This window comes from Danio rerio, chromosome 20, assembly GCF_049306965.1.
Source record: "Danio rerio strain Tuebingen ecotype United States chromosome 20, GRCz12tu, whole genome shotgun sequence".
Classification (NCBI taxonomy): Eukaryota; Metazoa; Chordata; class Actinopteri; order Cypriniformes; family Danionidae; genus Danio; species Danio rerio.
The window spans coordinates 4,911,027-4,938,699 of record NC_133195.1 but is presented as its reverse complement, the minus strand read 5'-3'; the positions used below and the strand labels follow the sequence as shown (position 1 = coordinate 4,938,699).

Below are 27,673 nucleotides of genomic sequence, written 5' to 3'. Positions count from 1 at the left end.
CAATCAATAATGAGAGATGCGAGTTCGACGCGTTTAAAAGCCAATCAATGATGAGCATTATGAGCGCGACGCGTTTAGGAGCCAATCATTGAGAGATTAAACCGCGACGCGTTCAGCGATCAATGAATTGCGATGTTATGAAAGCCTAGGGCCAATCAAAGTGCGCTATACTTACCGACCAATCATGGCGCTTTCTTGTGAAGCGACGTGACGATTTATGATTTTGTAGTTTTTACGCTTGAAAAGCAGAAATAGAAAAGACATGGACGTTAAAAAAACGAACTGCAAACTAAGTATTTATGATTATACACCATTGCGTGATTGCGTTTCTTTTCTAATGACTGATTATCATGCGTCTCGCGTGTATATCAATATGAGCACATGACGCGGAAGTAATAGCTGCTGGTAATCATAAACATCCTCATGACAGACTTCAGCCGCAGTTCATTGAAACTCCAGTCAAATCATGCAAACGCACAATTTTCTGTGCATAATCTCCGTCATTATCGGATGTTCGGCTCAGTTTTATGTTATAGATGATCGGATTGGTTTAGGGCGGGAGTTTGATGGAATAGGGGGCTTAAGTGGTGGAGGAGTAAGTCATGTTCACAAGTTTAATGTGTCTGTCAAAAGTTGGCCAGTTGTTGATTAACTCTTTGTTTGTTTGTTTGTTTACAGGCCACTTCTCGACTTCTTGTCAATTATGAAGAACCCTATCGGAGTCAGATATTGGATTACTTATTCAAAGTATTTAGTCATTTGTTTTAGTAATTTTTTATTAATGATGTATTTTATAATAACCATACGTTATTTTTAATGTGTTATATATGTGGGTTTGGTTTTATTTAGCCCAACTTTGGAGCTTCACTTCACATCCTCAAGGTAGAAATAGGAGGCGATGCTCAAACCACAGGTGAAGCAAAGTATTTTCTGTGTATTTTCCCTTCTGTTTTGCATACCTGACTGTCTATAGCTTTTTAGGTATATCAAATTATCCAAAAGACATTAAAATAAACAACCAAGTTTTTGATTTGAGTATAAATCAAGGATAAAACATAAAATATATCAGGGTTATGCAGTTGTTCTGAAGAGAATACCTAATTCAGAAAATTGTCTTGAAATTGAAAGCTTATTGGTTAGTTTTCTGTAACATTTTATTGTTATTTCATAGAAAGCAATAGTTTAACTCCTTCACTGGTTCTTTAAAAACAATGTATGTCAGTCATATGACATGAATCATGTGGTACTAACATGCTGAAGTAGACAAAAAACAACAGGAAGTTAGGTTCACCTTGCCTGTGTGGTCAGTTAGGTTAGTTAGTTTTCATGTTAGTGAATTACCTGAATCATTAGCCCCTGTTTATTTTTTTTAGGCACATTTCCAAACATAACAGTTTTAATATCTCATTTCTAATAACTGATTTATTTTATCTTTTCTATGATGACAGTAAATAATATTTGACTAGACAGCTTCTATACAGCTTAAAGTGACATTTAAAGGCTTAACTAGGTTAGTTAGGTTAACTCGGCAGGTTAGAGTATTTAGGGTAGTTATTGTACAACAATGGTTTGTTCTGTAGACTATTCAAAAAAATAAAGCTTAAGGGACTAATAATTTTGAAACTAATGAAAATAATGTTTTTTTTTTAATTAAAACTGATTTTATTCTAGCTGAAATAAAGCAAATAAGACTTTCTCCAGAAGAAAAAAAAATATTATCAGACATACTGTGAAAACTTCCTTGCTCTGTTAAAAATAATTTGGGAAATATTAAAAAAAAAAAAAAAGAAAAAAAAAATCAATGGGGGGCTAATAATTCTGACTTCAACTGTATATGGCAAATAAATTGATGATTAAGATGTGTACGCTATTTTAAGGATTGGAAAGCCCATTTACACTAATTTCAAATAATCTGTCTGGTTGTCCGTGTTTTTTTTACAAAAGTTCCACCCTTTTCATTTTGTGCCAGACAGGGTTTCAAAAGAAGCCTGTTTAGTGCAATGTGTATTAGAAACAGTTGAAAGGCTAAATGAATGAAAGTGAACTATTACTGTTTTAAGTAATAATATGACAAAATGAAGTGAGTTTTTATTCTTAAAACAAGCAAAATAATCTGCCAATGTGGTTCGTAAAGTAAGCTCATGCCTAAATGAAAAATTTGATTATTTTACGTGCCCCATTGGTTGATTACTTTGCATGCTTTAAGGAAAAACTCGTCTGATTTTGTCATATTATTACTTCAAGAGTTCACACTTAGCTGATGATTGATAATAAAGCTAGTTTGGCGTGCTGTCCCGGGAGACAGCCCTGAGCTTATAAGATCCTCGAGCCCTGGGCTCCCTCCCGTTGCAAGGCGAGAGGGGAGTTTGAGCTCAGGTAGATCTCGATGACTCCCTTTCTTGCTTGTTGTAGCTAAGTGTCAGATATGGATGCTGAAAGGTGTACTCAGAGTTTAGCTAAAGTATTTGGATTAATTGTTTAGACTGCTTGTTTTTGAACTGTTGGAGGAAACCGGAGGACCCGGGGAAAACCCACGCAACCACGGGGAGAATGAGCAAACTGCGCACAGAAATGCCGTCTGGTTTGGAAAGGAATTAAACCAGGGGCATTCTTGCTGTGAGGCAGCAGCGCTAATCGCTGGCCACCGGGACGCCCGTTTGAAAGGAGGGAAAGTAGGGTTGGGTGGGGGGGTTCTTCAAGACGAAGATATTGAGATGAGAAAACTCTGGATATTTATAGTGAGTTAAGGATCGTCTGATAGGATAATCAGTCATTAGCTAAAGTTGGAACAGCTGTGAACAATCATAAGCACGTGATCCTCTCGAAATTTGTTTATAAATAAACTTCACTTAAAACAAGACTATAGTTTCGCTTGTCTAGAAAATGCTTCCTGATTTAACAATTTTTAGATATTAGGACTAGAAACAAGACTAATCTAATGTTGCATGTCTTTTCTGCAGATGGCACAGAACCCTCTCACATGCACAGTAAGGATGAGGGGAATTTTTTCCGTGGATACGAGTGGTGGCTTATGAAGGAAGCCAAGAAAAGAAATCCAAACATTAAGCTGATCGGTAATCCGTTTGTTCCAAGCTGCATTTTCCATTTTTATTATTAAGGGCAAAAGTAATATAGAGCTCAAAGAAATTTGAGTTGATTTAAATGATCTGATTATGTAGGTCTTCCCTGGGCATTTCCCGGATGGGTTGGATACGGAACCCAATGGCCTTACTTTTTTCCAAATGTTACAGCCAACTATGTTATCACATGGGTCATGGGAGCAAAGCAGCATCATAACCTTGACATTGATTATATCGGGGTATGTAAGCCCTAGCTGATAATTACTCGCTCCAAATTAATCGTATATGTCTATTACTTAATTATGTTATGGCTATTACTGATGTCGTTTTCTTTAATAACATTCTTTATTTAACTTCTATTTTTATTTGATTTGTTTGATGTATTTATTTTTAGATTTGGAATGAGAAAGCATTTGATCCGACATACATTAAGGTAAACTGGATATCCTTTTTAGTTTAAAACATAACTAACTGTATTGTCAGTAACCGCATCAACATTTCACCTAGGTGCTGAGAGATGCTTTGGACAGAGCTGGCTTCACGAATATCGGCATCATTGCTGCAGATGGAGACTGGTCTATTGCGTCTGCCATGCTGGATGATCCATATCTGAATGATGCTGTCGAGGTCATAGGGTGAGCAATAGCAGTGTAATATGTTCAGTGATTCAAGGAGAATGCTTTCCCAATTGTCACCCAAATGCAGTCATGGGACGATAACTAGTTTCAAGGTTTATCACGGTTTGGAATAGTTATGACCTTAAAACAGCTAACATTTTTTGTTATACTGTTTCTACAGTATATGCTATTTATATATATATATATATATATATATATATATATATATATATATATATATATATATATATAATTTAGTTTTTTAGGCAACAGTATCTCCAGCAGAAAAGGGCAATCCACGTCAAAAGCTACTGGTCAGCCCATCACTCAGGAAATATCTGAAAAACAAATCCCTTATAAACCATAATCCAAGCCTGCTATAGACCTGAACGGTGCTGTGGCTCACTGTATATCAAAAGAAAAGAAGATCTCCAAAGATGCCTTTTTAAGTTAAAGAAGTTTTGGAAGCTTATGAAGACGTCAATGATTATTTTGAATTATTTAGCCTGACATACTTCTCCAAAATATTTAAAATGTTTCTTAAAATAAAATATAGTGTGTTCAATGGAGGGGAAAACAGACCAGACATATAAAATAGACATATTTAAGAGTAGTAATCAACAGGGCTTGACATTAACTTTTTTGATCACCAGCCACTGTGGCTAGTAGATTTCCAACATAACTAGCCACTGTATTTTCACTAGCCATAATTTTGTTGTTGGGAAAATATTTTTTATATGCATAAATATGACTTTAACATGCTAAAATACTTGATTAAGATTTTATGTTATGTCCACATGCCTCCTCGTTCATTTCACTTTTTGTGTGTCGGGTATAAGCAAACGGGTCATGGTGTTATATTGCAATTAGTTTGTTATTTCACATGACTTTTCAGAACTCAAAATTAAATCTATGACCACATCAATTAATAATTAATTCTTAGCCACAAATTTTAAATGTGTCAAAACAAGCAAAATAAAGCTGTATTCTATACTTTTTTATTTAACAACACATAAAAAAAAACAAAGAAAAACAATTGACTTTTTAAAAAAAAAAAATACTGTCATGTATCAAAACTATGCACAGTAATCTGCCCTGGCTAAAGGTTTCTCAGATCACCAGCTAACTACACATAAATGGAGAGTTAATCTCATATTAAAGTAATGTTATTGTAAAAAAAAAGAGAGAGATAGGATAATTAAACCATATTAACAAAAATAACCGCAAGCAAAAGAAAGCAGGTGAAAAACATACTGTGTGTGATAATGAAAGGATGATCACACGCACAGAGTAAAGGCCAATAAATATCCTGTGCTGCTTACAAAGACACATTTGGAGCTCTTGAAAGCAGTAAGACTGTGGGTGCATTAGCATAACTTTTTGTCTAGTCTATTTGAAAGAGAACTGATCACTTGTCTTCCAGGCAAGGTTGCTTCACGCAAGGAAACGGGAGCGCGCACGCGTTTTAAACAGTCGCACGCATCACATTAGCTGTTAGCGGAAGTGATTATCCTCTCATTTGGTATTCACCTGCTTTCTTTTGCTCGCGCGAACACAATTATTATTGTTAGTCGTGCTGTTACTTGATTCTAATCTCACATTTGCACGCATATTGGGTCATCCTTATGCTGTGTTCACACCAGACGCGGAATGCGCGGATAAATAGCCGCGTGAACATTTGAGTTTACTCGCTTCATTCGCGCGTCAAACTCCGCTTCATTCGTGTGTCAAATTCACTTCAGAACATACGCGGATTTGCATGATGGGCAGGGCTTCTGTCTGCCCGGTGACTCTAGCTTCATAGCTAAATGGCTAACATGGATTTTATGAAGAAAATAACAGTGTTTGTGTGCTTTATGGAGACTGAAAAACAGCGTCGATACGTTTACGGTCGTGTCTGACTCCACTACATCCTTTCAGAGGTGCATCCAGCTCTGTGAGCTTATAAACTCCTCCAGAAACTTAACCTGGATGACGGAGGCTTTCAGCGGTGCTTCTGACTGAGCCAAGCCGAGTTTGATGAACTGTTGTCAGTGAAGGATGGAGGATTTCCCTCTGAACACCTACAACAGGTTCTACGTCACAATCACGCCCCCACAAGAGCAAGCTTCTGATTGGTTAACGCGGTGCGAATGTACGCTGAAGTTCAGATTTTCGAATTCGAGAGATTCGCGCGAAACGCTTGTTAAGCGCGTCAAACGTGCAAAACGCTCAATTCGCCTTGTGCAATTTGCGTCATTCGCGCCGCGCCATTCGCGTGTATCGCGCCGCAGGATGTCTATTCGCGCGTTTGCATTGACTTAATATGTAAATCCCTCGCGCTTGACGCGCGTGCCGCGTCTAGTGTGAACGCAGCATTATAGTTGAACCCTGCTTTTAAGAAAACCACAATTTAAAATTATTTTCAATCATCCAAAGTGGCTGCTGGGAGTGACAAAAAAACACAGTTTGCAAGCTCTGCTATGTACATATTAGGGTTGAGACGATGGGCACATCACGATCCTCCGCTCCGCCCCCGTTGCAAATCCGCTCGCGAAAAATACACACTCATGCCCCGTTTTCACTAATGGGTCTTTATTTTTAAATGCTATTTTAGAACGACAACAATCCACATCCATACTGGCGTTTAGCATTTCTGAGCAGCCCTCCTTCCTCACTACCGCTGAAAACGCACATCACGTGACCACACACACACGCATTCACACACACAGGCACACACACACATACACTGTCATGCGCTCGAGACAGTGGGTCCAGGCAGTCAGCAGGTCAGTAGACTGGTTCAATCTTTCACTTTCACACTGGTACTTAGTCATTTTAGCGAACACCTCAGATACTGTTGGCTGGTTCCTGTTGGTTGTGTACCTTTTTTACCGACGCCATTATAACGACACCGATCACTGCCTATTCACGAGTCCCATATCTTATATCTAATATCCCATCACTTATTTACAGTTGGGTGTTTGGTACATTATGCCCTATCTACTTATATAATCAACCAACTAGCTGATCTAATAAGCTTAAAACTAACCTGTAATCACGGTTTACATTCTTTACAGTGTCCACTACCCAGGAACCAACACAGTAAAGGAAGCTCTGTTGACGGAGAGAAAGCTCTGGTCATCTGAAGACTACAGCACCTACAATGACGACATCGGTGCCGGATGTTGGGCTCGCATTCTCAACCAGAACTACGTGAATGGCAAAATGACCTCGTGAGCTGATTTCACACACCCTTCTGTCTTTTCTTTTTTGTATATGTGTCTTTATGCTGATCGACTGCTTTCTTTTAGGACTATATCCTGGAATGTAATAGCAAGTTATTATGAGAATCTGTCATTTGGTAGAGATGGTCTGATGACGGCAGAGGAGCCCTGGAGTGGACATTATATAGTGGAATCTCCAATATGGATGACTGGTAATGTATTTTTAATAGTCGTGAATCAGCACACATCATTTGTGTAATTTGTCACTTTCAAAATGGCAGATTTTCGGGTCAACATCTTTAAGCATTAATTCAACAATAATAATAATAATAATAATAATAATAAAATTGACAAACAATTAACTTCTACCAATGTAAATCATACAAGTTTTCTCAAATTACTTTTCCATAGCTTTGTTTATTGTCATGAGACTAGTCTTGTTAGCTTTATTGAACATGGAATTAAACACCTAAAATTGAAACAATTTATGTATTAAAGCGCAGAAAGTTTAAAAGTAATGACACCATTTTTCATCCATATTGCCATAAATTTAAATGTCAATGTTTCTTAAGCATATGCAGTTGAGCTGACTGAAATAAAATACTTTCAATCAATGTAATTGTGCAAAATATCTGAATAGCAAATCTATTTAACTCTGCTACTCTAAATTTATACTTTTATATTGTTGTGAACAAATTTCTCAATTAATAATTTTCTAAAGTACATTGTCTTGATAAATGTTCTTTATGTTATTCAATAATTCAGTATATTACCTGGATTGATTGTTAAATTTATGTAGCGGCTTTCCATTGCCGCTACTGTTGGTAGAGTGAGCAAGTTTTTAACGCGTAAAAGTCAGAGTCCGTAGGCAAATAGATGCAAATAAAAACGTATTTGTTTTCCAATCAACTTCCAACCAACAGAATTACTTAATCACTTTCCTTAATCTATATTCACACTTCTCTGTTACTTTGAGTTACGTTAAGCTTAGTTACTAGACGAGACGATACAATACAGTCAAAAACTGTGTGCTTCCTACCAACACTGTCTTACCGTACGTTCACACCGAAAGCGGCGACAGCGTCAAAGTAGCCGGAAGTCATTCATTTTCAATGAGAGCCGGCGGCGAGGCGCAGCGCGGCGCGTCTTCGCCGGCGTGAGCGTCGAGGAGAGTTGAAATGAAATCAACTTTATGGTAATGAGCTATGACGCGGTTCGGCGAACCGAATGAATTTGGTAAGAAGTGCGCAACATTTTCACGCTAGAAACATGTTTTATGCAGGAATGTAACTGATATGCTGCAACGGCTCCTCTAAATATGAGATCAATGTAGCGAGTTTTGACGCTCTCGCCGCAGGAGCTAAAGGCAGAGAGCGTTGTCGCCAGGGCGGCCAGAGCGACCTTGGACGCTCTCGCCGCTTTCGGTGTGAACGTACGGTTACTCCATTGCATTGAAGCCACATTTATAAAGTGTCGTACTGACCCCTTGTGGCCAATTGCCAATATACAATGTATGGCTCCTACAAATTTATGTACATTAATAATTAAATTAACTTCCCTTATTCAGCGGAAAATATTTTACAGTATATAGTTAGTTTGTAACTAATTGCACCAAACACTGGGTACTGTGCTGTAAAAGGAAGCTCCAGCATGATGTGTGAAAACCACACTGGATCTTACACAAGCTCAAATGTGCTTGCGTGAAAAACCTCCCTGAAATGTGTTCATAAAATGAGCATGTGAGATATTATTGTAGCACATACAGTCAAAGTTTGTTACCCTCCTGTGAAATTTGCATTCTTTTTCAAGAATTTCTCATTAGGGTTCGGGTTAGGACCATTAACAGACCAAAAAAAAATTTCACAGTATTTCCTATAATATATACTTTTTTTTTATTCTGGGAAAAGTCTTATTTTTTCAGTTTGGCTAGAATAAAAATTTTAAAAATTAAATTTTATTTAATTTTTTTTACAAACAATTTTATGGTCAATATTATTTGCCCCCTTAAGAAATAAATTTATTTTAATTGTCTACAGAACAGACCACAGTTGTTGCTAATTTGCCTAGTTAGCATAATTACATAGTTAAATCTTTAAATTGCAGTTTAAGCTAAATATTAATATCTCGCTAAATAAGTTGAAAAATATAATGTCTCAAAATGGCAAAGAAAAATCATAAAGTTCTTATACTCAATTAAATAACTTATTTCTAATATTTAAAAAAGTTTAATTAAGTAACAGTTTTTTTAAAGAATTCAAATATCAGCTATAATAATTCTGTCTTTAATTTAGAGACGCACAGTATTAGAAAATCTTTTATGTGATTTATATATTTTGCGATATGAACATAAGATCAACTTGAGTTTTTAGAAAGAATTTTTGTACATTGATGGATGATTTTGTAGGCAAGTGCATCTGCATAAAATATGCAAAGTTATACAAGCAAGCATCGAAAGATACAAATGAAATAAACAGCAGGTCATGGATTTCAGTGGCATTTAACAGCACTGAGGTTTAGAATGTAAAATAATACCATAAAGTCTTCACTGTACTACTAATAATAATAAGCACAATTAAAGTAAATATTAAAATATATATTTTTAGATGGGGGCGAGGCAGTCGCGCAGTAGGTAGTGCTGTCGCCTCACAGCAAGAAGGTCGCTGGGTCGAACCTCGGCTCAGTTGGTGTTTCTGTGTGGAGTTTGCATGTTCTCCCTGCCTTCGCGTGGGTTTCCTCCGGGTGCTCCGGTTTCCCCCACAGTCCAAAGACATGCGGTACAGGTGAATTGGGTAGGCTAAATTGTCCGTAGTGTATGAGTGTGTGTGTGAATGTGTGTGTGGATGTTTCCCAGAGATGGTTTGCGGCTGGAAGGGCATCCTCGCGTAAAAACTTGCTGGATAAGTTGGCGGTTCATTCCGCTGTGGCGACCCTGGATTAATAAAGGAACTAAGCCGACAACAAAACGAATGAATGAATATTTTTAGATGATAGTTTCAGTCTGTTCCACAGACTGAGCGCTGGAGCTCAGACATTGACCATCAAGTTATTGATCACCTCCCTGACTAAAGCCCTTCTCCCCCGATCACTCAGAGTCCTGGGGCCTCATGTACGAAGACTTGCGTGGAAATCTTACTAAAACATTGCGTACGCACAAAGCTGTAAATGTGCGTACGCAGAAAAAAATTCAGATGTATGAAACACTGCGTACGCCGAATCTCACGCATATTCTTTTGTACATCCGAATGAACGTGAAACTGAGCGCAACATGCACGAGCACAAAACCCCTCCCTGCCTCCTCCCCCGTATGAATATGCTAATGACTATGCTAATGGCAAAACCCAACGAAAAAGCAACGGCAAAATCAAACAAAAAGAGAAACTTTGAACAGAATGTGAATTGGAGGTGCTGCTTTCGGAGGTAGAACGGAGAAAAGCGGTGTTATTTGCAAGTTTGTTCTCCGGAATTAACAACAGAAGAAAAAATAGAGTGGGAGAGTTTAGCTGATACGGTTAACACAGTTGGGTCTGAACATCGCACTGAGTGCATTTAAAAAAGAAATAGTGTGGTTTATATCTGTAAACTGTTGCAGTACCCTTAGCAGTCTCAGTGGCGCACCTCATAAGAAGCATATGATCATATACTGACTCGTTCGAGCACAAACTCGGTTCGAATCCAGTGTCTGATGAATTCTTTCTTCTTTTTTTTCCCGCTACATATCAGATTTTGCCCACTATTTATCATGAGAAAGACAAGTAGGAATCATTAATAAGTTTGTGCATCATATTTTATTTGCACATTTATTGAATGGAAATGTTTCTGATTCACGCATGCAAATTTATCTTCAGATAGTGTCTTTATAGCAATGTGCGTGCGGTAGATAGCTCAGATTACATTGGGAAAACAGGCGACCGCTGCAAATTGTGCTTTAATGTTTAGCTGGTCAACTGTATGGTATGGAAATCTTACATACCTACTATATGAACCCGTCTCATACAGCTGCCATTGCAAGGCTCAGACACTTTGTAGAGAGGAATTTAACACAACTGCCTCTAGGAGTCGCCAATGGAAATAAAACAGACACGCACAAAAAATGTGCGTACGCCTGCCAGAAAGCTGCCGTGAACCTGCGCACATTCCCACGTTCAGTTCATTGTTAGTAAATCCAAACGTGAGCGATTCTGAGCGTGAAACCTGGCGTACGCAAAGTTTTTGTGCGTACGCAGCGTTGATACATGAGGCCCCTGGTGGTTCTAACATCTTCCATTTACGGATGATGGAGGCCGCTGTGTTCATTGGAACTTTCAGAGCAGCAGGAATGTTTCTGTAACCTTCCCCAGCCTTGTGCCTCGAGACAATCCTGTCTTGGAGGTCTACAGGCAAATGCTTGGTTTGTGCTTTGACATGCACTGTCAACCCTGGGACCTTATATAGACAGGTGTATCCCTTTTCAAATCATGTTCAATCAACTGAATTTACCACAGGTGAACTCAATTAAGCGGCTGAAACATCTCAAGAATGATCAGTGGAAACAGAATGTACCTGAGCTCAATTTAGAGCTTCATCGCAGAGGCTGTGAATACTGATGTATGTGACCTTTCAGCTTTTTATTTTTAATAAATTTGCAACAATTTCAAAGTACGGAGGACACGTGGAACGTCCCGGATGTAATCTTGATATCGAGGACGTACCGATGCAGACTTGAGCACCGAACTCGGTCTGGAAGTCCCAGAAGTCATTGCGACTGGAGGTGGGAAGCTAGGGTTGTAACGGTATGAATTTTTCACGGTATGATAATCGTCTAAAACAATACCACGGTTTGACGGTTTCGCGGTATACGGTATGTTACAAATGTTACAAAATAATAGAACAGTGAAGCAAATTTGACTTTTTCCAAATTATATATTTTTAGTTACTATAAACAACACCACTTACAATGAACAAATAAAAATAAGAAAATAATAAATAATGTGTCAAAAGTCCAAATAAAGTCCAAATAAACATGGTGCAAATCCTCAGTAAAAAATAGATATAAATATTTACTATACTATAAATAGTTACATAACGAAACTAGATTCAATATGGAACATCCTTAGGTTTTATGTGCCAGCATGGATATGGTTGTCTGTGGATATGGATTTGGATATGGTTGTCTGCAATGCAGACAAACAGCTGCACCTTCATTTGCGTCTTTTGAAAACAGCAAGAGCAGCAGTTCGTCTTTGCTGTGTCACTGTTTTGTCATGTTTCTGTGCTGCTGTGCATGCAAAAGTACTTAGTATGAGAATTATTTCATGAAAACCTTTTTTTTTTGCGTTTTATTTAGCCGCGCATAAATGTATGCCTATCTCTCATTCCGTGTTGTTCTAAAAGCTTGGTCCACAAACAAAAGCAAAACCTATGCTTATTGGTTGTGATATGGCGAGTTTGAACCAATCTGGGCATGGAGGAGGGACAATGCATCAATGTATCATGTCTGATTTGTCCGGAGACACAGTGACGAGCGTTTCTTTGTCAAATCAGCGTTGTCAAATGTTGATGACGTAACCGCACTGATTCCGGAGCCTCTGAAAGTCCGCGAATGTTATGTGATACAGCACTGGAAAGCTGAGTCTCTCTTCTTTATGCCAATCTTTGAATTGTATGAATCGGATCAGCGGATCAAAAGTTATTAAACATTTAAGAGCAATACTTATTTTTAGCCGCGGGCGGCTGTCTCGGTCTTTAAGGGTTAAAACCGTTGATATGCAATTGTTCATGGTATGATAATCGTGCACGTTCAAATCGTGGTAAACCGTCATACCGGTATATTGTTACAACCCTATGGGAAGCGCAGCATTTTATATAGATTTATTATTAAAGTTCAGAGATATCACTGATTTACCTCAGGAGTTTCCCTATATGAAACAGTGAAAGTAAACATCATCATGAACATCTTAATAAAGGAATAAACACATAAGGGTGTTTGTTTGCTGAAATTCGTATTAAAATTTGTTCTATTTATATTGTGCAGAGTATATTTATAATGCTTTTATGCACAGTATATATTTTGAAAAGGGGAAAAACAATAAATCGTTGTATGAATGCTGCACTGTTTAAATAATTTACCATTTAAAACGTGTGAAGGTCATGTGACCATCAGAAAGAACGCAGCATCTCATTTTTCAAATGACGCCTTTTCTGCCCTCGCATCTCCTGAGTTCGTTATTCCGAGGACACCTGGCAAAACCGCTCTCCACAAGATCGCAAGTCCGTTCTCTACGGTCTTGGAATTGAGAAACAGCCACTATTGGCTGTTTTTTTTTAACTGGGAGGAGCTAACCTTATGTCCCACCCTCTCTACATTTTTCTTAGTTGAGATTACATCAAACATTGAGTAAAAACTGCACATTTTACAGCACTTCACAGGACCTTTAATCTTTAAAGGTTAAGGACACCCTGGAGAACTTTTTTTTAATATATTAACAGATGTGTGTGTGTTGAGCATCAGTTAAGACAATGTTAGCACCTGTTAGCTTTAATTGTGGGAAAAACTGGATAATTTTGAGCTTTTGTCAGCTCATTTCAGCTTCCGGGTTTAAAATAATTTTTGGGGCGGGTTCAAAATCGGCGACGTAGCGCAGTACTGTAAGTGCAATGATGACGCGTCGGTTTCTCATTATTATTCATAGCGGAGTTTTCTTATCGTATGAGAAGAGCCGGCTGCTTAATTATTCATGAGAGCATGTGCATTCTGAAGGCAAGGCAGACCTGCCAGTTTCAAGCAAGCTGTGAGACACGGACTCGCGGCACGCAGTAGCCTTTCATGAAGGCTTGTATGTGTTTGTTTCCATGATCCTGGGGGTTTGTTGCATGTTTTTCCCCGCGATCTTGTCAGGGCCGATCATACAGCAAAGCTGTGTGTGTGCTGCAAGCATGTTTGTCGGGAGAGCAGTACAAGGATTGAAGAGTGACGGATGTTGACTTTTATCAGGAGTTCGTTCACATTCAGACACATCGCCGTGCTGCTGTGTTTGCCTAAATCCTCTATATTACCAGCAGGGCTAATGGTTAAAATAGACAGGTCAGGAGACCTGCTGCACTGAGTCTGCATTCAGATCTATAATTTAGACCCGGGGATTGAAGGAGAATCCTTATTTATAGTGTTTACATGAACACACTTATCTTTATAATAATATCAATTGAGGTTATGTGTATATGAAATAACGAATAACAAATGTAGCAGGGCATTAAATTACTGTTTATTTCTTTGCATTTTACCTTTGTGAACTATAAACTCATTCGTCTCCTCATGGTTTGTTTCATTTTGTGAGCTGTCAACAACAGTTGTTCGCTCCCCTTCTCCCCTGCTGGCCACGCCCACTCCTGCCCTGTGCTCGCGGAGCTCCACGCCCATTAATCATGCATCTTTTGAAAAAATTCTGAAGTAGACTTTAACCGAAAGTGGGGGGTGTCATGGCCCTTTAAGTGAAAAACTTTGTCATTTCCTGTGCCCAAATTGTTTAAATTCACTTGAAATATAAGTCACATGCCTTAAAAACACACTAAAATAAAAAAAACTTTCACACTATTACACTAACAAAAATGATTATTGCTGCTTGTTTAAACTACTTATTCGAAATGAGCTGAAATGACACAATTCTTTTTTTATGGCAAAACTTAATTATTTTATGCTCAATCCACTTAAATTTGTTTAAATGGTTATGTTAACTACATTAATGGACCTGTGTTAGGACAACATGAAGGAATTGTGCGGAACCCATTATAGTGTGAATTAGGTCATGTTATAATAATCCCAGTTTGCAGATTCACACATTGCGATATCAACACTGAAACGATATATTGTGCCCTACTTCAGTTGTAAGTGAATTCCCTGATAAGCTTTGATTTAAATGTCCTTTCTTTTTTTTTTTTTTATAGCACACACTACTCAATTCACACAGCCAGGCTGGTTTTATCTGCAGACTGTGGGCAAACTCAACCACGGAGGAAGTTATGTGGCTTTGACAGACCGCAAAGGGAACTTAACAATTATTATAGAAACCATGGTAGGTAGTTGGTTATTTTCCTCGGTCTTATGAGGGTCACAAGATTTAATAATCATTTATTTTGCTGTGAACACTCCTCCTATCCTCTCTCTTTCTTTTTAAAGACACACGAGCACTCTCAGTGCATTCGTCCACCATTGCCGCACTTTGACGTCTCTCCTCAGATCGCCACATTTGAGCTGAAAGGCTCCTTTGTAAGTGCAGTTCTGTCTAATAAATATGTATTTATTAGCCTCAAAAAGACTCAATTTCAATGTTTTTATTTATTTATTTGTTTATTTTATTTATTTATTTATTTTTTAAAGGCACATCTCGCTGACCTTCAAGTGTGGTACTCAAAACTGGATTTTAAGTCTGGAAATGGTACACTGTTTAAGCAACTGAGGCCTATTAGGGTACATTTGAGCTCTTTCTATACAAGTTTCATGTCTTATACACTGGAGAATGTGCAGATAATAAACTTTTCTGTTTCCACACAGGCCCACAATGGCTTGTTAAGCTTGAAACTAGATGTCGATGAGGTCTTTACTATCACAACGGTCACCACTGCACAAAGAGGCTTCTACCCAGAGCCCCCCAAATCATGTCCGTTTCCTAAGAATTACACCGATGACTTCACAATAGGTAAGAATCATTTGTATCATGTTATTCTTTTGTTGCTTAAGGGGGATAGTTCACCCAAAATGATAAATATCTCATTATTTATCACTTAAAGCTTTATGAGTTTTTTTAGTTAGACATAAAAGTAGATATTTTAAAGCAGGGACGCCTGCCGGATTTTATTCCAAGGTACGCACAAATCCAGCACCGCCCGCCCCCTTCCAAAGCCTGTTATTTCAGTATTCATACATTAAATAATGAATGCATCAAGTGAAATAAAAACGAATATTGTTTGAGAATTTAGCAAAATTCTGCTCTTTTTATCTTTGTATTTTTATCATTTTATTTTTGTTATTTTTAATATTTTATTGTCTTCGTAATTAAAGCTATAGACAAATTCCTCCTTGACATTTTAAGAAAATATTTGCGTAGTACCCAGTATATATTAAAGATCACAGAGAAAAAAAAAAACCAAACATGTTACATAAATATCCAACTTATATTTAATGAATCGTAAAAAATGTGAAAATTGCTTTATAAAGCATTTTATTATCATTAATTATTTATTTTTGAGTAAAAACAATACCGACATATAATCCATATATATTTGATTTCATTAATTTGACTTGTTTATTGGTGCATAGCCTAAATAGGCTATAAATTAACTCGTACAACAGTACCTTGGACAGCTACAGTGCCACTAAAGCTTTCGAACAAAAGTTGAAAAAAATAAAGAAAGATTTGACTTTCTCTAGTGACGGCCGACATCACAACACGCCGTAACCGTCCTTCAGGGATTAAATTACAAAACAAGCCGTCTGGCTTGACTGAAGTGGAGTTATTTCCTCGTTGTCCAAAAAGTTAGCATGTTCGTGTTTCATCGATATAGGATGTTTTGTGGACATCGATGATGTTAAGATTGCCTTTATTCGATGTGCAGCAGAAAAAAAGTCAGCAGTGCATGTAACATTAGCTGTTGGTAAAGTTCTCTCCCGGACCAGAGCGAGTTTTTGTGCTACCAAATGCAGCGCTGTAGTGATTTGGCATGATAGAGGAAAAGCAGGCAGGTGTAGTGTATTCTGTTTAATAATCAATTTAATTATGTAATAAATAAATAAAAAGCGGCATTAATTCCAGCCCTTTCATGGTAGGTATGCACAGTGCGTACAGCCATACAGCTGCAGGCGCCACTGTTTTAAAGAATGCTGGTTTCTGGGATACATTGACTTTCATAGTAGGAAAAATAAATACTATAAAAGTCAATCGGTTCCAGCATTCTTCTAAATATTTTCTTTTGTCTCCAAAAAAAGAAACTTAAGTAGGTTTTGAACAAGCAAAGGGTGAATAAATGATGACAGAATTTTTTTTTTTTGGCTGAACTGTCCATTAACCTCTTTAGAGGGACTGCTAAAAATGAATTATATTTATAACTTTTTTCAAGTGTATTAAACTTCTCATGTCTCACTGATGTTTATATAACTTGTAATGCAGACTATCAAATTAATATAATTCAGAAACACACAGAGAAGAAACTTGACTTATGTTTTATTTGTTTTTACACACATTTTATATATTTACTCATATATATATATATATATATATATATATATATATATATATATATATATATATATATATATATATATATATATATATGTATGTATATATATATATATATATATATATATATATATATATATATATATATATATACATACATACACACACACACACACACATACATACATGTATGTACATATATATTTATGTATGTATATATATATATATATATTTATATATATATTTATATATATATATATATATATATATATATATATATATATATATATATATATATATATATATATATATATATATACTACTTTTTATTCACAGTAGATCAAATCCAATTCATAAAACTGACAGTATTTTTTTAACCATTACTACAAAGTATAGTAGTAGTATTTTTAACCATTTAGCTGATCTCTGTTTCTGAGCACTTTTAGCTTAGCTTAGCATTGATAATTGAATCAGATTAGACCATTAGCATTTTGATCAAAATGACCAGTTTTGATCATTTTCACATTCAAATTTTGACTCTTTGCCCTGTAGTTACATCATGTTCCAAGATCAAGGCAGCGTTATGACAAATCGAGTGCCCCATTCCCTGGGAATTAGGTTCAATTGGGACCCAGAATGATTCATAGGTAGACTCTATAGTGCGCGACAGTATTGGGAAAGGTGGATGAAAATGAGTGTTGAGGAGTCGCGGAAGGGCCTGGCGGGGTGTGTGTGAGGAGGGAGATCGGTAGAATGAAGTGCTGCATCAGATTTCAGAGGTTCAGGATCCGGCTTGTTCCAGCACAAATCAGGCCCCGCCTCTAGGAATCGGGTCCACTTAGGACTGCCGTTAAAATAGGTGGACTTTAACCAGAGCCTGATTAACAATTCTCTTAATTAACTAATTTATACAGTTCAAAAGGTGCTGTAATGACCATTAGTGTGTTTTAAGTAATTTCATATACTGATGAATAACTAAAGTATTGCTTTAGTTAGCTTATGTGCTACCATAAGCTTCAACTTCTCATGTCATATAACTCATAATGCAGACTATGAAATTAATATAATTCAGGAATGCACAGAGAAGAGAGAAAGTTGACTTATTTTTTATTTATTTTTACACACATTTTATATATTTACTTATATATTTATTATTTTTTTATTCACAGTAGATCAAATCCAATTCATAAAACTGACAGTATTTTTTAACCATTACCACAAAGTAGTATATTTAACCACTCAGATGATCTCTGTTTCTGAGCACTTTTAGCTTAGCTTAGCATAGATAATTGAATCCGATTAGACCATTAGCATTTTGATCAAAATGACCAGAATTTTGATCATTTTCACATTTAAATTTTGACTCTTGGCCCTGTAGTTACATCATGTTCCAAGACCAAGGCAGCGTTATGACAAATCGAGTGCCCCATCCCCCGGGAATTAGGTTCAATTGGGACCCAGAATGATTCATAGGTAGACTCTATAGTGCGCGACAGTATTGTGGAACATTACTGTAGAAAGTAATGCATTACAATGAGTTACTCCCCAAAAAAGTAGCTAGTTGCATTACGTAGTTACTTTTTATGGTTATGAATGGTTAGTTGTGTTACTTTTACGTTAATTTTGCGTTATTTTTTATTACATGGCTGAGGCTTGATCTCTTTCAGAACTAGTTTTTTCTTCCCGACCCCTGAGCTCTACATGCCTTATATACAGATTATTGAAGGTTTGAAGCATAGCTTTGCTACTTATGTACTATTTGTCTTAAGTAAAATCACTGTCAATTGAGACTTTAATCCCCTTTTCCTTTTCTTCAGTGCGTTTAAAACACTGAACACATTCTTTCATTTACTGCGTGATTCATTGTGACTAATTTTAATTCAGCAATTCATTTTTCATGGGTTGTGAAATTAAGCATTGTTTTAGTTAGCCTCTCTGCTAGCATATTATACACCTACCAATTAGCCTACTATTGCAACTAGCATTTTATACATTACGCATTTAAACCTGCACTTTATATGTAAGTACACAATGTACATTTACAAACATATATGACTGTTAAATGTTTAACTTTAAATAATAAAAATTAGCTTTTGTTCAGGGATTTAAGCAGACCTATTGTAAACTAAATTGTCGTTCCTAACTGCATTTCTTCTTCTTCTTCTTTTTTTTTTTTTTTTTGGAAGATAACCCTCCGTTCTCTGAGGCCCCGTACTTTGCTGATCAAACCGGTGTGTTTGAGTACTTCAGAAACACTACAGATAACAGCTCCCATGCCTTTACTCTTCGCCAAGTGGTCACTGAGCGGCCGGTGGCCTGGGCTAAAGATGCCGACCAAACCATCAGCATCATAGGAGACTACGGCTGGTATGTTTGCTCTCTCTATCGTGACTTTGATAAGCCACCAAAATAGGGGAGCTTAGCTTAGCATAGATCATTAAATCAGATTAGACCGTTAGCATTTCGAAATCAAAAACTACAAAAGAGTTTCAAACTTTTTCCTATTTATATATGGACTCTTTTCTAGTTACATCATGCATGAAGACTGACAGGAAATTTGATCTATTTTTTAGCCGATATGGCTAAGAACTATGATCCAATTCTGGCGTAATAATCAGAGCACTTTGCTGCCATACCATGACTGCAGCAGTGATATTACAAATGATAATAAAATGAAAATCAGCTAACTTTTGTTAGTTTAGCCATCTTAACCACCTCCTTTGATCCTAATAGATGGAAGTTAACTAATTTTCAGGCATTGGGTGATATGCATTGGCAAATAAAACGTCGCCTTTCTTTCCAGAAATACATTTCTTAAGGTGCTGTTGACTTGAAATGTTCACCAGATGTTTGGTAACAACCAAAGAAATGCATACATGCAAAGAAAACAAAACAAATTAGTTTACAAATGAAGTTTTGTGTAACAAAATGAAATAAAGTATTGAACACATGAAAAAAGGGAGGTGTAGAACGGCAGTGTAAGCCCAGACAGCAGCTTAAATCTCTCAGTAGTTAATCAGCAACCCTCTGCCCTCATTGTAAATAAATATTAGCTGCTAAAGTCCAACATCTACATTAGCAGGATGATGAAGATGAAATCAGAGTGGGCATTTCAGCAAGACAATGATCCAAAACACAGCCAATAAAACTCTCAAATGAATTCAGAGAAAGAAAATCAAGCTGTGGAATGGCCCAGCCAATCACCTGACCTGAATCCAATAGAAAGTACAAAATAAAGGTTGGTTTGTATAGACAAAACCCACAGAACCATCAAGTTTGTTACATCTTTTCTTTTTTGTATGTATTTCTTTGGTTGTCATTTACATTAGGTGAAAATTTCAAGTCAACAGCACCTTTAGAAATATGTTTCCTGAGAAAAAAGGTGACATGTTCAAAACCTATTCCCCCCGCTGTATTATTGTTGCCGCTCCAGCAGATCAAACCATCAGCATCATAGGGGACTATGGCTCGTATGTTTGTTGACTCTTTAATAATTTTGATATGCCACTGAAATATAGGAGAACATTTTATATGTGCTTATTTGGGTCAGTCGAGCTTTCTCAGGCAGTACGTAAAGTTTTTACGTGAACAATGATTTAGATTATATACGTCATGACAAATAGATGGACAGATGTAAAGGCAAAATTATCAGTAATGCATTTGTATTTGAATTCTAATCATTTTACCAAATTTTCTTACTTGTCTAACTAGGTCAGACGTAAATGTGTCATGTGATGTCTTTATTGAAACCCCCAAGACTGGAGGAGTGTTCCTGGCGGCCAGGGTCGATCAAGGCGGAGAATCAGTCCGACAAGCAAAGGGGGTCTTTTACTGGATTTATGCAAATGGGACCTATAGAGTGACAAATGACATAGGTAACGATTATAACATTTTTTCCACTTAAAAATAAACCGTGTATATTTAGTTTCCAGTGCCAATTTCATACTATTTTTGTGTATTGTCAGAGCAAAACATAAGAATTGATGCAAATAATACCTGAAATTTGGAGAATGGCTGTCACAAATTTTAGTCAGCATCTCAAGGGACTGGTTTTTAGCAAGATTTGAAGTTAAAGGGTTAGGTTACCCCAAAAATATAAACTTTTTACATTTAGTTTCCCAGTTCTGGGTTCTGAAAGGAAGGGTATCATAAAGTAATTGGTGGTTCCTTCCACTTTAGTGGGATTTGAAGTTAAAGGGTTAGTTCTCAAAAATACTAAGTTTTTATATTTAGTTTTCCATTTCTCGTTTCTGACAGGAAGGGCATCGTAAAGTAATTGGTGGTTCCTTCCGCTGTAACAACCCCTAACTAAGCTGAAGTGTCGCGAGTTAGTGACCGTACATATTTAAGTTGTATTATAGTTTTTCAGTCGCTCAAGGATTTTGCTAGTTCGTTGGTTCTTGTGGTTTTAAAAAAACAAGAACATTTCATTGGTTTTTGTGTATTTTCACAGCAAGACACAAGAATTGATGCAAATAATGCCTTAAAATTGGAGAACGGCTGTCACAAATTTTACGCTGCATCTCGAGGGACTGGTTTTTAGCTGGATTTGAAGTTAAAGGGTTAGATTACCCCAAAAATACTAACTTTATCCATTTAGTTTCCCAGTGCTGGGTTCCTACAGGAAGGGGATCGTAAAGTAATTGCTGGTTCCTTCCGCTGTGGCGACCTCTTACTAAGCTGAAGTGTCGTGAGTTAGTGATCGTGTATAATAACGCTTTACTATATTGCTTTTCAGTCCCTCAATGATTTTGCGAGTCTGTCGGTTCTTGTGATTTAACAAAAACAGACGTTTCATAAGATTTCTGTGTGTTTTCACAGCAAAACACAAGAATTGCAAATACATGTCTTAAATTTGAAGAAAAGCTGTCACGAATTTTAAGCTGCATCTAAGGGGATGGTTTTTAGCAGGATTTAAAGTGGGTTAGGTTATCCCAAAAATAATAACTTTTTGCCATCATTTACTTGCCCTTGTGCATTTCCAAAGCCATAAGAATTTCATTCGTCTTCATTCAAGCTCTGACAGCTAAATGCATTTGCAAAGAGATCAAGAAATAAATCCAAACAAAACAAGGCGATTAATCCAAATCTTTCCAAGAGACATGATGATGGCTTTATATAATGAACAGATGTCTCTATGCAGAACACTTGGATTACGCCGCTCCGTTCATTCGGTTGTTTTAAAAATATCAAAGTTTTATCGATCTTAATCTTCATTTAATGTGCTGAAGATGAAATTTTCAAAACAATTTTTTTATACATTCGAAAGAACAGAGGGGCAACAATATGATGACAGGATTTTAGTTTTGGAGTGAAGTAACTAAAACATTCATATATAAAAACACTAACAAACTGAGCTCACATATTCATGATTGACAACACGTGCATATATGGATTCTCACAACACATGGATATACAGAAACATGCAAAAAATATCTGTAAATAAACAGTTTTCCATATTTTGATCTTTGAACAACTTTTGGTGTTAGAAAGTTTGAAAAAGTGACTTGTATTGACTATCTTGTCAGACCAAGAGGCGAATAGACATCCTGCAGCGCGATTCACGTGAATGAAGCAGCGCAAGTTGAACGTTTTTCGTGTTTGACGCGCATGATGCGCTTAAAGGGCCCATATTATGGGTTTTTGAAAATGCTCTTCCATGTAGTGTGTAACAGCTCTAAGTGAAGTGAAATATCCAGCTAAGGCTTAAATCTGTTAGTGTACAGTGTTTAAAACGGTTGATTCATCTATAAAAGAGTCGACTCATAGTGCTTCAAACGAGTTGCTTTGATAACGAGTCATTAGGTGTTTCACCATGACGTACGAACAAAACCAAGTTATTCACGTGCACGCGCAAACCCGGGAGATTTGAAACCTGCAGCCCCACCCTCTGACACAGAAACCCCATCCCCCCATGAGGTTAACTCGCTTTATTCTTATATCGCGTGCAAAGCCACGTTAAAAACGCGACGCGTGCTGCTTTGTTTATGGAGCTTCGTAGACGAGGGCAATATGTGTGTGTGTGTATGTCTATGAAAAGAGCAGAGTGAGACAAGCTAGGAGATCTCCTCAACTGTTTTCGGAGTTTTTGCTCAATAAAATAGTTAGTCGTCAGTATTTTCAAGTCCATCGTCTGTATTTACATTGACCCACTGGCAGCAAAAATCCACGCCTTACACTATCGAGCGTGTATGAACTGTGACTACTTCTATATTGCTGATTAGCTTTTCACTCTGTCATTCACTGAAGGCAGTCGACCAATCGCAACAGGCTGTCATCGGTCCAATCAGTGCAGATTAGCTTCGCGCTAAGGAGGGGTTTGGGAACAAATGAATCACTGGACGATTCATACGGGAGTCGCTGGGATAATTAGGTAAAAATAAATGCAGATTAAAAGACCACGAAAGTGTTTTTTGACCCTGCATGCATATTAGACTGTTGTTGGAGACCCTTACAACCAAGATATGACCCTATTTCATGTATAATATGGGCTCTTTAACGCTCAAATCAATCTGAACTTTAGCGAATATTCCAACACAATCCCATGGCAATTCGTAACTTTTTCATTTAGTGGTTAATTCATATGAATTCGTACGATCTAATTCGTACATTTTAATACGATTTGCTCATCCCCCAATGACGGTTGGGTTTAGGGGTGGGGTTAGGTGCCACACCTCCTTTTCAAAATCAAACAATTTCTTACGACTGAACTCGAATACGTACAAATTTGTAGGAATTAGCCACTAAACTGCCAAAACGTAAAATACTTGCGTTTTCTTACGTCATGAGCTTGCTCTTGTAGGGGTGTGATTATGATGTAGTGTCCTGAGGGGAAATCCTCTTGCTGACATCAGACAACAGTTCATCAAACTGGGCTCTGTTTAGTCGGGGGCACCGCTGAAAGCCTCCATCCTCCATCCTCCAGGTATAGTTTCAGAGTTGATGAACTCACAGAGCTGGATGCACCTCAGAAATCAGGATCTACGCTGAACGAATCTACACTGTTTTTCAGCCTTCCTAAAGCCCTTAATGCACAGCTACTGTCTCAATAAAATCCATGTCAGCCATTTAGCAACGAGTCAACAGTCAACGGGCAAACAAAAGCCCCACACATGACACGAATCCGCCTTTAATGTGAAGTGAATTTGATGAGCGAATGAAGCGAGTAAACTCAAAATATTCACGCATGAATAGCTCTATTTATTGATGTGTTTTGCATCTGGTGTGAGCACAGCATAACACTAAAAATGTCAGGTGTATAAGTGCCATACAAAAAAAAAAAAACGAACAAACTGGTTGACAAGTCAGATTTATACTTTTGTTTACATGCCTGGAGCTGCTGAAGTTACAGTAAAACATAGCTTGTGGTGGTTGTCGAGCACAAAACAGTTTAGCCGACACACCTTCCTAATGATGAAGTAGATGCATCAGGGCAGGATGAAGGACACAAAGCAAGATGATCCAAACAAAACAGCTACTACCAGTTAGCAAATACTGTTGGAATTAGGGATGGCTGACGTGAAACTGACGTTTCGACACAGTGTCGAGATCCTAAAGCGCAAGTGTTTCAAAACACTGCACCGAAGCATGATCTAAAACACCCTGGTCACGTGACTAAAGTGTTTCGAAACACCTGGTCATGTGACTTAAGTGATTCAAAGCATCCATAATTTCAGAAGCGTTTCGAGACCTGGCGAATCTGTGTTCTGTGAATCTGTGTTAGAAGCTATTCCAGTGCAATACATTACAAATGTAGAGATGGGTTTTGAAACGTTTCGCGGCTTCGACACGTTTGCTTCGACTGTTTCAGTGTTTTATGAAGCCTCACTTTGCCCACCACTAGTATGAATGGACTTAACAAGCATGTAAACGCTCTCCTCTTCTTCTGACACTTGCTTGTTAGAAGAAGCTAAAAGTTGTGCAGCGCCACCTTGTGTACTGGGGGATTCTGCTTTTCATGAAGCACCATCTAATGTGTGATTTTGCACGGTCACTCTGCTCATCGCTGGTGAACATCGCTTGAGTATGAGTATGGAAAAGTGTGTCAAAACTAAAGCAGGTCACGCACCGGACAGGCTGCACTGTCGTCTTTACATAGTTGTGTATACGTTGCTAAACAGACACCGAATGGCGACACCAGTGTGCATAGCATCATAGAAAATTGTCTTCACAATTCTAAAAAGGTCTCATGATATGGCGAGGCTCAGCATGGCAAGATCGTTCCATTGTACACGAGCCTTAAAGTTTTTCAGTTGTTAGCGTCCGTATTGTTAGTTTTTAGGATATCTAGTTGAGAGTTAGTGCGCTCCAGAACAGTCACAAAATTTAAATACAAAACTGATATAAACATGTGAAGCTTGTAGCTTCTCACTTCTGCTTAAATGAATCAACAGTTTTATTCAACTCAGACTTCAGTTTCTTATAAAAACTTGACCAATCAAATGCTCTCTAGTATCTGACATGCTCCGCCCCTTCAAAATGATTCTCCTTTGCTTAAGCTCAATTACTCTCACTGGCAGAGCTGTGATAAAATAAAACGCTATTGGCCATTTTCTAAAAGGGGGAGGAGCTACACTATGTCCCACCCATAAAAATTTACATGTTAAAGCACTTCACGGGACCTTAAAGGCGTACGGCAAAGTATAAAGTCCTTTAATCCCTCATTCTAATATGACTTGTGCATTTAATTTAGTTTGGTATGTACCTAAATAAACTCTTTTCATTATATCGTGACTAAACTTTTTTTGCGTTTCACAGGTGGGAAAAGAGTTCTTGCTGAAGGGCTGTCAGGAACAAAGGCAGGAGTATGGTACACCTTAACTCTTAGCGTCAAGGTAATTTCTACACATAAATAGTAGAAGACAGTAGCCTTTTTATAGAAATTTTTTTTTTTTCATAGAAGTCTTTGTTCTTAAATGCTCATCTTTTGGTCTACAGGGATATTTTGCCACAGGGTCACTGAACGGCTTTCCGTTGTGGAAAAATGCTGCTGTTCTGGAGCCCAAGAGTGGTTGGGCTGCACTAGGAACTTTATCTTTTGAATACGCACAGTTTGATAATTTTAATGTGATTGCAGGGTGATTCGTACTTCGATACCTCATGTTTATGTTTACTTTGTCATCACACTTTTTTCTGAAAGTGTCAGGTTGACACAGGTATCTGTTAATTTCACTGCAAAACTACTGTACACTCTCAGAAATAAAGGTAAGTGGGCTGTCACTGGGGTGGTCCCTTTTTAAAAGGTACAAATTTGTATCTAAATGGTTCATATTAATACCTCAAAGGTACATATTAGTAGCTAAATAGTACAAAATTGTTGCTCTTAAAATTTGTTGGTACTAATATATACTTTTGAAGTACCAATATGGACCCTTTAAGTACAACTGTGTACCTTTTGAAAAGGTACCACCCCAGTGACAGCTCATACCTTTATTTCTGAGAGTGTACTATGAACGCGTTTCATTTCGTTTCTTGGTGATTTGACTCTTTTTACTGGAGTAGTTGATGTTTTGGGGTTTATAAATGAGGAACAGGAGATGTTGATCTTCAAAAAGGGATATTTTGTGCCAATTACCTGGGGTGATTGTCAAAGATGGTGATTAATGACTTGAATGATTTAAAATCTTTATTCTTAATAAACAGATTAAATAAACGAGGCACTTGACAGTGTGCGATGAAATATCAAGATGTTTACTCGATGGATAAATTCATGAAAAATATTTTCAACACAAGGCATCTCTTAAAAAATATTCTCAAGTCACTGGTGATTAAAATTAATTAACATATTTGATCACAAATGAGTGTTTACCATGTCACAAGGCTACCATGCTGAGTTCACCTAGTATGTGTGAAATAACTGCTATTGCTTTAAATATTTTGGCCATCATTCCCAGTACTGGGTTGCAGCTGAAAAGGCATCCACTTTGTAACGCCCCATTCACACGGGGCTTCAGCGTCAACGCTTGACAGAGGGCGTGTCTGAAATTGGGGCTGATGCGATCGTCATAGCACCATCAGCCAATGAAATTAGTCAGAAATAGACCACTGTCTGAGCTGGTGTATTTGCATACAGCTGTTTGATTGGCTGACGCTTCCGTCGGCGCTTGAAAAGTTAAGCAAGTCCTAACTTCTGCAGCCAGCAACGCCTCTGAAGCCGCGCCGACAGTTCAGCAATGCCTGACATCACCCATTCAAAATAAATGGGAAGTGTTGACACTGACGCCCCGTGTGAATGGGTGTACAACACGCTGGTTAAGTTGGCGGTTCATTCCACTGTGGGGACCCCTGATGAATAAAGGGACTAAGCCAAAGGAAAATGAATGAATTTTTGGCCATCAGACAAAATGAATGTACTTGTTTAATTCTATTTTAATAAAATATTGTTTTATATCATGTTGCTGGTGGAGGCTATAAGTTGTGCTTGATGTGTGTCTTTTTTTTCTGTTGTAAATGTTTTTTTTAGATGGGACTGAACCTCTCCAAATTAAATGAGTTATTGATATTAAAATAGAAAATGACCAAGGCTGGAATAACCAATGGGAATTATGGGGCCTGTGCGCACTTGT

At 37.4% G+C, this 27,673-nt stretch overlaps 1 protein-coding gene across 1 annotated transcript; it reads left to right on the top strand.

Annotated features, from left to right (window-relative positions):
• Positions 1 to 395: 395 nt before the first annotated feature.
• Positions 396 to 26,763, top strand: galca (galactosylceramidase a). Its single transcript, NM_001005921.1, is given in 17 exon segments — positions 396 to 595; positions 679 to 747; positions 850 to 913; positions 2,961 to 3,074; positions 3,180 to 3,319; positions 3,475 to 3,513; positions 3,588 to 3,715; positions 6,757 to 6,912; positions 6,991 to 7,115; positions 14,821 to 14,948; positions 15,053 to 15,142; positions 15,254 to 15,343; positions 15,428 to 15,572; positions 19,295 to 19,475; positions 20,820 to 20,983; positions 25,866 to 25,942; positions 26,046 to 26,763. Coding segments are annotated over 17 exon segments (1,983 nt in total). The 5' UTR covers positions 396 to 466; the 3' UTR covers positions 26,190 to 26,763.
• The last annotated feature ends 910 nt before the right edge of the window (positions 26,764 to 27,673 follow it).